The sequence below is a fragment of the Mycetomoellerius zeteki genome, unplaced genomic scaffold, assembly GCF_001594055.1.
Source record: "Mycetomoellerius zeteki isolate Tzet28-1 unplaced genomic scaffold, Tzet1.0 scaffold79, whole genome shotgun sequence".
Classification (NCBI taxonomy): Eukaryota; Metazoa; Arthropoda; class Insecta; order Hymenoptera; family Formicidae; genus Mycetomoellerius; species Mycetomoellerius zeteki.
This window is the reverse complement of record NW_017257819.1, coordinates 981,575-991,703: the sequence shown is the minus strand read 5'-3', so window position 1 is coordinate 991,703 and position 10,129 is coordinate 981,575. Positions and strand designations below refer to the sequence as shown.

Genomic DNA, 10,129 nt, shown 5'->3' with positions numbered 1-10,129 from the left:
TGTTGTCGACAATATGAAAGCATTGCATGATGCTACATATTATTATGGCAACATGATGGCAGTAGTGCGAATTTTGATGATGACGATTTTAACTGCTGGCAAGTTGCTACTCAAAGTTATCATATCGTGAAGGCATCAAGTTGCCAACAAATGAGGACTCAGTTGCTGCAATTCTGGTAGCAACACATGCTTAGCAATGCATATTTAGCAAGCAACATGCCAGCAACAAGATAGACACGTTGCTATCTGGGTACTCAAATTTGTAAAGATTCGATCATGAAATTTCATAATATAGCATAAGACTTGAATTTCGTTCAAAAACTCGAACAATTCTAAAAATTACATTTTGATTGGACATTTTTTTTTTATCGTTGATTATTATCATGTAAGCAGATCTACGTTGGCCATGGCTTTCAAATCCATATTCCATCGTGAATGGATCATCTGTTGTCTTCTGATGAATTGCCAGGGCGACAGATGTTCGTTTGTCCTCGCAGCGTTATTTCGCCTGTGCGAATTTTCACTTGAAGTGGAACTGACGCGAGCGAATAGCTACAGCGCTGAGACACGATTTAACCGTTAATCCCACGGAATCCGAAATCGCTTCAATCGTGGATCACACAAGCGAGGCCGACCAGGCAACGGTCACCAAGTACCGGAAATCCCGGCGCAAGAAATCGAAGAACGCTGCTGCCGCCGTCGCCGCCGCTGGCGACTCCAAAGTGCGTTTCTCGCATTTGACGCGAGGTTCCTTCTTTTGTATTGCTTGCCATTTATAATTTTATTTGCAATTTGTTGTAATACAATCATATAATTTTTTTCGTTTCAATGATTTAATTTCTCGAAAGTCCAAAAAACGCATCGATTGAAATATCTGTAAAAATTTAAACTGAAGAAAAGGGAGGAGCTCGGATTTATTAGACGATTAGATTTGAATCATAATATTTTATGAACGAAAAAATTCAAGGCTCCAAGAATTTTAAAATTTAACTTTTTTCCCCACTCTTAAAATCTTTCCGAAGTATTTTTTATGAAAGCAGCCGTCGTACCATTTTCATCCAAGAAAAATGAAATAAAGTAACATCAATTTATATATCTTTTGAGGCGAAGGAAATGGCAAATACCTGCACCGAATTCCGAAAAGAGATACATAAGTCTTTTGTCCTGCCGGCCGTACAAACACCGCCTTATTCCGTAACAACAATACAGAACCAAACGAGCTCGACCACAGCCATGCGACCTCGATCTCTTTATACTTCGCACAATTATCATGCACAGCCCGAGGATTCTAATTTCCAAGTACATCCAATCCTTGAACCTTATCCTTCATTTCTAATCTATTATATCTTTAACTTTTAAACGTAGGTCATATGTGATTTTAACAGTGAGATTTCCAAGTATTAACAAAGATATTGAAATAAAAATAAAATGATTTCGCTCATTTAGATCATACACTTCAGAAAAATAATTAAAGATTAGTCGAAATAAAACTGATAAAAAACTAAAGAAAAAAAAATATATACAACTATAATATAAAAAAAAAGAAATATTACTAAGTTTCTTATAAAAATCTGTCTCATATACCTATATTCTGTAATCGCGCTCATATTTGATACATAGCAATAAAAATTCTATTATAATAGTTAAGATAAGTATAGTGCTAAGATAAGTAAAAGAAGAACAAAAGAAAACTCTTTTTGAATATTGGTAGCATAATTGCTCAGGCTATTATAAAATTTTATAAGATACAACGCTATAAAAATTTGTTATCGTGACTTCTGTAATTAAGCCTTTTCCGGATAATCTTATAGCGATATAGCGACCTGTCCAAGTACTTCGAACCCCCGGCCGAACAGTGGAACGGTTTAGGTGGGGCAACTGCGTATTCTGGATCGGCGACGATTTGGCGGCAGGCTAGAAAGTCGATCGGTGGACCTTATTATGCAGCCGAAGAAGCCTCCATTTACACGGAGAATTGGAGAGAACATGATGCTGACGTCGGAGGTGTCGGAGGTGTCGTTGCCACTCCTCATGGTACCATATCTTTGAGGTTGCACAACAGGATACGCGTGGACATGACCATTGACCGCGCCGTCAGAGTCATCAACTTCAAAGTGACTATCTAAAAATTTTTTATTTTCGTAATATTATTATTTATATAATAATAAAATAAAGTATTTTTAAATGGAGATATATAAACAAATATTTGTGACAGAATATTTGAATAAAGTTATATTAAAAATTAGATACATTATTAATAAAAAAATAATAAGTTTTAATTAAGAAAGAATTAATGTTGAAGATTTTTCTCTTAATCATACAGAGTTGCAGTGTAAAATTTTGAGATTTATAAAATAGAGGATGTAATTATATAACAAATCCAAATTTACATCTCGTTTCTGATAAATGTATAAAAAATTAGATACAAAATATTTAATAAAATATATATATAAAGTCATATAAAAAATATTAATAAAAACAATAATAAATTTTAATTAAAAAGGAATTAATTATAAAAAAAAAGTTTTCTTTTAATAATACTGAATATCATGGAATTTTGAGATTCGTGAAATAGAGGATCTAATCACAAGTCTGGAAATTCAGAGCTACATCTTGTTTTTCATTTTTGTAGAACAATATTGTCCTGTCGCTAAGCAGTTCCGGAGCTGCTGCCGCGTTGCTGCATCCCAATGGCAGAATATATCAGTATGGTTCCCGAGTGGAGATCGTTGCCCATGACACGCACGGCAATAATAAGTTAGTCTAAATGTTATCATTAAATGATTATTAATTAATACTTGCGGTTTGTTTTAACAGATACGCAAAGATGTGGTATAAGGGAGTCAGTTTCACATCAGAGCAATGCGCGCTTGTTTATCTGGTGGACACGGCTGGTACCAGAACCACAACGGATTCCTTCTCGGATATGAGCCAAGTAGGACGAGCCAGATAGAGCGGAAATTTATTTTAAATAATTCGCGAATACTAACCAGCTCAAAATATTGTTTTATTTCCGATTCAAATCGCATATAATTATTTTGATTCTTAGACTTGTAGCTTAAATCCATTTTTTCGAATTTTTCTTTTTTCTATTTTAAGTAATTCAGTTTTTTTTATTTTTTTTGTTTACATTTTTTGATTGATTGTATAGGCTTTGTTACATAGACATTTCTCAAAAATTTCAAGTCGACAATTTTATATCATTCCTTTAGAATTATTCAAAAATTATTCATTAATTTAATTATTTTTCAATTTTTAATTTTCATTTAAAAAAAACCATTACTCTCATAAAGCATGTAAAACTAATTTGTGAAACTAAAATCTTTTTTTTTATAAATGTTCTATAAATTCATTGACTGATGTTGATTCAAATCAATGGTGATATAAAGTGGTTGAGACAAATGTTTTAAATTATTATCTCGAATAACTATACAACTAGAAATTATAAAATGAAGTTTCATGAAGAATATAATAAATTTATTACAATTCTTTTTTTTTTCTTACTAATTTTTCAATTCTTACTAATCATTTGTAGGATTTTTCATTGAGTGTTTTCTATTCGGGCTCTCGGCATGGACCAGCATGTTTGCAGGAAGTTGCGGCACATCTCAGTACATCTCAATATTGGCAAACCGATGAAGGTGTTGAAAATTGGATTATTAACAACGTCCGAGTATCCCAGACTCCCGATGGTCTTGTCAGGTAACAATTAAAGTCTAACTGACGGATTTAAATTATAAATTTAAAAATAAAAAATCAGGAAAAAATCCGTTAAAGAAAAATTAATAAATGAAATTAAAAGTGTCCGCAATTAATTTGATCAAAACATTTTATATTAAATTTCATTATTGTGTAATTAAGAAGGAGAATTATATTATTCTTCATAGAAAGTATCTTATTTCTATTTTTTATCCTAAAGATTATCTATACATGTCAATTTGTAGATTCTTAAATTGAGATACATATATCTACATATATACTGGGTAAAGTATTATCGTTTTTCTACAATGAACGGATTATACATCAAAGAGCTACAATAGCTTATAATTTTTTGTTACTTAATACATTCTTAATATATTCTTAAATTATTTTTAACGTTATCCTTAATCCTTTGTACAACAGGATTGCACGAAATAGCAATAAGTATCAACTACGTACATCCCCTAGTAATGGTACAGCTTCATTGACAACGCCCTTCCTGCACTGTACTGCGTCCTTAGGACAAACGTCTCATCTGTTTGTACGTCGTGGTGAGCGTCGCATGCATTACGATGGTACTAGCTTCATCGTAAGAAATGCAGGTCACAGCGCCGGCTTTGATGACAACAACCAGTTGAAGGTTTACTAGAACAAAAGCTGCGTAAAATGTCTTCTCGCTTAGGATTTATCTATCTACGAACGAGCATCGATGAATATGATCATCTTAGATTATCGAACGGTCCGAGCATGACCTGGTGTACTGTGACAATTTAATTTCAAATGTTCAACGAAAGTTACGAATCACTTTCGTCGAGGTCTTAAACGAGAATACACTAAACCACAACATTAAACACTTCATTATATATATAGCCGCACTTCTACGTTTAAAGATTTACTCAAATCTCATTTTACTAAAGTTTAGTAATTTAATTGAATTGTCTATCCGAGGCTGATTTGATTCAGCAAAATGTTTAATAAATAATTTCGAATGAATCGAGCATTTTATTACGCAAAATTAACTTTTAATTATTATAATCGTGTGACGTATGTCTTTACAATAAAAAATAATGCCTGAAGAATGTATAAAATATAAGTACTTATTTTCTAGTATACACATTAACATTCATACTAACATTCATATTATATCTTCTTAATTATTTTGTTTGATTATCTGTGTCACACCTCGGGAAGAAAAATATCATGAAGTTATCGCAAAATTTTATTAAAGTGACTCTACACGAGAGTTTTATTAAGACTCAATAATACTAATCAGTAATATTAAATCAGTAATACTGACAGTACACATCAATATTTATACTATTTTTACAACCTTATACGATCAGTATTATTGACAATATATTTCACTTTTGTTTTATGTACATTATCTATTACACTGTGACATATACTGTGACATGGATCTTAATAAAGCGATATTAATGCTCGAAAATTAAAATCCAGATCACCGTCACATTCTATGTCAATCCATCAAAATCAACCATACACGGTCAATAATATTGTCAGTATTTGTTAGTACTGACAGTATTATTGACCGTGTAGAGTCACCTTTAAGCTTATTAAGATCACAGTTCCTAACAGAATTTCATCCTTTTCGATTACATAGTGTAAATTTTACTCAGTTGAACCATGGACTATAAACAAAAGTCTATAATTTTTAAATCTCTTTCACCTTATTTACACTTAAATTGATATTTGAACCAATTCTTGAGTTATAATTTTTTGCAGTTTTTATTTAAAACAACGCTGTGTGAGTATTCTTCACATATCTTCTCGCTCTGTTTCTGATTCTTCTTCGGATTGTAGTCCCTTTTCAAATGCTCGGCCTATCTTGGACAAGACCTGATTTTTGCGAACTCTGATACTGCAGAAGAATTATCATTATAATCGATGCTTCAACTTTTAATATATTTTTATTTAATTTCAAATCAATGTAAATAGGTCCCTCTTTAGGTATATAATAAAATATTGCACATCTTTAAAATAAAATTATAAAAAACATTCACTTATACAGGCTGCGTTTCGTTAATCATTGCAAGTATTGAAAATCTATAATGCACATTACGTATACTTTAGATTTTCAGTGCTCACAGTGAATAACTGAACGCAGTTACAATTATATATCTTAGATCGCTAAGTAAAGCAATTATTTCTTTTAACAATTCAGAAAAGAATTTAAAAAATTAACAGTAACTTGGTAATAGATTACGACAATAGAAAGAGTAATTTTTACATAATGAAAATCATGTTTCATTATAAAAGGGATATAATTTAAATTACTTTAAAAGTCCTAATTCAAAAACTTTTTCTTCACGTTTCTCAAAATTTTGTGTAAAAAGTTAAACCTTTTAATTTTTTTCATCTTTATTTTATACTTCCTTGGTGACAAAATTTTGATGAAATTATTTCACATTTCAGCGAAATTGCTGAAAGTTTGCTGAAATTTCACTGGAAATGAATTTTTCAGCTAACATACTGAAAAATCGCTTAAGTTAAACTAAAATTTTGTTGAAATTTCTCTAAAATTTTTGCTGAAACTTCTCTAAAATTTTGCTGAAAATGAATTTTTCATCTAAAAATCTCTGAAATTAAACTGAAATTTTACTGAAATGCTGAAATTTTGCTAAAAAGTGTTCTAAAACGTGGAATAATTTCAGCGAAATTTTTCCATCAAGGTTTTGATGTACCTTTTATGGAACCATTATTTTTGAGACTTTATATCACTCTTATCGAATTGAAGCTACTGACCATCAACAAAGGATCTTTAGATTGATGACATCAGAAATGAGAAAACATATAATGAAAATTCTCTCTCTCTCTCTTGCAAAATATATTAAAACAGAAATATTTTTCAATAACATAATATTTGCATCTGATACGGTATATCTATAAAATATACCACAAACTCTCTTTTTATCTTGGAATAGAATAAAACATATTTATCTCAATGCGAAAGCTATCATATAATTTATTTCGTTTTCCGGTTAGACATAATTAAAATATATGGTTATTTATAGATTATTAAAACACAAGGGAGTTTTCGGTATATTTTATAAATATATTCTATCAATTGCAAATGTTCCTTTATTAAAAAGCAAGAATTTTCATGTATTTTTCTCGCTTTGACGTCACAATCCAAAATGACTGCAGTGAATAGTCATGAGCCTTAAGAAATTACCTACCGTTTTTGACCTTTCTGAACAGTTTCGGCCACTGCTGCTGATGCTGTTGATGGCTTACTACTAGTGTTTTTCATATTGGATGATTTAACAAATATTCTACTTTCCGATTGTATCGTACGAATGTCATCAACAATATTGTCTGCTATGCTAGCATCATAAAGTTGTAGGCTGGAATCTCCTTCTGCATCGTATAAAGCACGCTTCTTTTCTTCATAGACCTTACTTAGCTTGCTGATAGTCGATAGTAGCTTCTCTGGTGCCGCTAGTTCTTTAATTCCTGGCATCAAATTAACATCCAGCTTGGGCTGTTCTTGCTTCTGATAGAAATGTCTCTCGATACCATACTGTGAGCAAAAAAAGTTCTTATATTAATAAAAACATAATTTTTTTCACATTAATCGGGCTGTATTTCTTAAAGACGTATATCATAGAGCTAAATGAATTATTGCATCGTGTTCAGTGACCAAAAAAAAACAGTATCACATTTAAAATCCAGATTAAGCCATTTTTACATCAAATCAAACATTGATAAAAATTTAAGGATGTTCTTTTGGCATAAAATGAAAGCTTTTGAGCTGAGAGATCGATTTAAAAAAAATTTTTTTTTTCTTGTCAGTTTAATATATATATATATATATATAACTTTATTATAGTGTTTTGGAAAGCTCTCGAGATAAGCTACAAGAATATGTAATAAAAAATAGGAGTTTCCATTTAAAAAAACGTTAATAACCTTGATCTAATTTTGACAAGATCACTCAAGATCAAGTCCACATTTCCATCATGTGTCCCTCTTCAAACCATGCAACTTTTGTTCGAAAAATTTTTCAATAAAATCATTGATTCGCGAGATAATCGATATCACTTAAAATGAAACATCCTGTATATATATTGTATGTAAGGGAGACCGGAGCTGAGTGATAACTTTTTTTTTTAATTGCAATTTTCAATAACAAAGTAAACGATTTTAATCAAATGATTATTAGTGTTTTATAGCGTGATTAATAATCACTAGAAAAAGTATTTTTAATTCAGAATAAAATATACCTCTCTGTCACTAATGCAATGAATAAATACACGATCAACAATCATTTTGCATAAGATATAGTTAGCGTCATGATATTCCTCCTGTTTTATTTGACTGTGCAACTCCATTAAACAACTCCAATCTGATAGAGTCATTCTGATCTTTAGTTGTTTTACTGGCATTTTATAGTAAACTCCATATGTAAGATACAGAGCCCCTATACGTTCCTTTAAACTGGATGCATTTACCAGAAATTGCTTTATTATGCAAAGGACATCTTCACAAAATGTCGTTAAAGCTGCTTCCGAAGGATGATAACTGTAAATTTGAAAACTTGTTTAAAAACTTTTGCAAAATTGAAATCTTTGTAAACTGATTTTCTGACATACTTTACAGAGAAGCTTTAAAAAAAAAACAATAAGAATCTTATTTTTAGACCGTACAATGTGAGAAACACATTGTAATTAATAATAGAAATTCACCAGCCTATACCGGTCGAAGCTAGATCTTTAATGCTTTAAATAATTGAATTATTTAGGTATAAGCTGTTGAATTTCTATTTAAAAAAAAACCTGTTAATATTTTGAAGTAAAATGCTTTTTTAATAAAAAAAACATAGAACGTACGCAAAAACCAAACCAAACTGCATTTCCTTCCAGATCTCACAGAAGTTTTGAAAATGAGTATTATAAGACAATTCGAAGCGCGTTATTAGCGTCTGGCAATCAGTGCGAAAAGCCTCCATTAAGCACTTCTCTATTAAGAGACAAATAAACAGTATAATTATTACTTACAAAAATATTTTCAATTTATAAAAAGATTCTCCTATTGCTTTACATAAATTGTACGTATCAATATACAGGATGGTCCACTTAAATTAAAATCTTGAATATTTATTTTTTATCATATACAAAAAAATGTTTCAGCTGAAAATGAAACAAGGAGGGACATATTTTAATCATATTGTTCTTTTCTAAACAGAGATGTCAAAAAGATATGAAGGTGACCTCAACTTTTTTGAAATGAAATTACATAATCAGGAAACGCGGTAGCGTCTCCCGTCCAGTATATTTTTGAAGTTTAGTACATTAATAGCATTTTTTTATTTTATCATAACAGAGACGTTACCATATCATGAAAGAGACGTTACAGCGTATTCTTTACAGGAAGGAGGACGTTTATGTAACAAAAAATTGTTTCGTTTAAATAAATTGATATTATGAAAAAATATATGTATTGAGGAAGAAAATAGATTCTTATAATTAAAATGAGATCATGTTCGTAAGTGCACTTGATGCGTAAATATATGAATATATTGCATGCATTTTTCTGTTCGATTTATGTCATTCAGATATGTCGTCGTCGTCGTCTTTCTCTTTATAAAATTAAAAAAAAATTTTGTCCTCTTGGACAAGATTGGTTTTCAATATTATATAATATATTCAATATTATATATAACTACTCAATATCCCTCTGTTACCAAGGGACGTTGGACTTTCCACGCGAAGCGAGATCCCTCTTTCCTAGGGGGTGTCCTAGATATAGGAAGAGGTAAAGTGCACCTCGTTTCGTGTGGAAAGTCGGACGACCCTTGACAGGGGAAGGTGATGTGGAGTTTGTTTCGCGTAGAAAATCACCTTCCCCCTGCTTAGGGATGTCCGATTTTCTACGCGAAGCGAACTCCACATCACCTTCCCCTGTCAAGGGTCGTCCGACTTTCCACACGAAACGAGGTCCATTTTACCTCTTCCTATGGCTACGTTTACACCGTGTGCTTAGTCCGCGACCTATACGATAGGTGTCTTTGTTTAACCTACAAGATAAACAAAGACATCTATTGTATAGGTCGCGGCCTAAATGCACGGTGTAAACGTAGCCACTATCTAGGACAACCCCTAGGAAAGAGGGATCTCGCTTCGCGTGGAAAATCTAACGCTCCTTGTTAGGAGGATTTGAAATGGTTCTTAATATTGTATGTAGTAGAAATAAAACGTTATTTCTTAAACTTTTTTTGTAAATTTTTTGATGAATAACGAGCGACGGTTAAAACTTGACACTACTTACGTTGCGAATCGTGATACTGCATAATTCTATATGCTCTGAATAAATGTAGAGAATACTACGCTCACCGGATCAACTTAAATTATGACAAAAATAATATACTCGATCGATGTATTTTTATGTAAAAATAATAGGTCTGTTCGCG

General features: G+C 31.4%; 2 protein-coding genes across 2 annotated transcripts; one reads left to right on the top strand and one right to left on the bottom strand.

The window, feature by feature from the left end:
* The first annotated feature begins 501 nt into the window (after positions 1-501).
* fest (wurstfest) lies at positions 502-4,747 on the top strand. Its single transcript, XM_018458902.1, has 7 exons — positions 502-722; positions 1,105-1,299; positions 1,812-2,114; positions 2,633-2,757; positions 2,818-2,935; positions 3,536-3,702; positions 4,123-4,747. Exons 2-7 carry the CDS (start codon positions 1,114-1,116, stop codon positions 4,346-4,348), a joined length of 1,125 nt encoding a protein of 374 aa, XP_018314404.1. The 5' UTR covers positions 502-722; positions 1,105-1,113; the 3' UTR covers positions 4,349-4,747.
* A 339-nt stretch (positions 4,748-5,086) lies between these two features.
* Positions 5,087-10,078, bottom strand: Pbp45 (proximal sequence element A Pbp45). The gene is made up of 5 exons (XM_018458927.1): positions 9,988-10,078; positions 8,550-8,679; positions 7,944-8,241; positions 6,897-7,240; positions 5,087-5,578 (listed from the first exon to the last, which is right to left on the bottom strand). The coding sequence occupies exons 1-5, from the start codon at positions 10,007-10,009 to the stop codon at positions 5,476-5,478; spliced, it is 897 nt and encodes a 298-aa protein (XP_018314429.1). The 5' UTR covers positions 10,010-10,078; the 3' UTR covers positions 5,087-5,475.
* Positions 10,079-10,129: the final 51 nt, after the last annotated feature.

Coding starts and splice junctions, on each gene's coding strand:
- fest (XM_018458902.1), top strand. CDS start 1,114: ATGGCAAATACCTGCACCGAATTCCGAAAAGAGATACATAAGTCTTTT. Junction 2,758..2,817: donor GACACGCACGGCAATAATAA/GTTAGTCTAAAT, acceptor TTGTTTTAACAG/ATACGCAAAGATGTGGTATA. Junction 3,703..4,122: donor ACTCCCGATGGTCTTGTCAG/GTAACAATTAAA, acceptor TTTGTACAACAG/GATTGCACGAAATAGCAATA.
- Pbp45 (XM_018458927.1), bottom strand. CDS start 10,009: ATGCAGTATCACGATTCGCAAC. Junction 8,680..9,987: donor GCAGTATCACGATTCGCAAC/GTAAGTAGTGTC, acceptor GTCTCTTAATAG/AGAAGTGCTTAATGGAGGCT. Junction 8,242..8,549: donor CAGTTTGGTTTGGTTTTTGC/GTACGTTCTATG, acceptor TCAAATTTACAG/TTATCATCCTTCGGAAGCAG.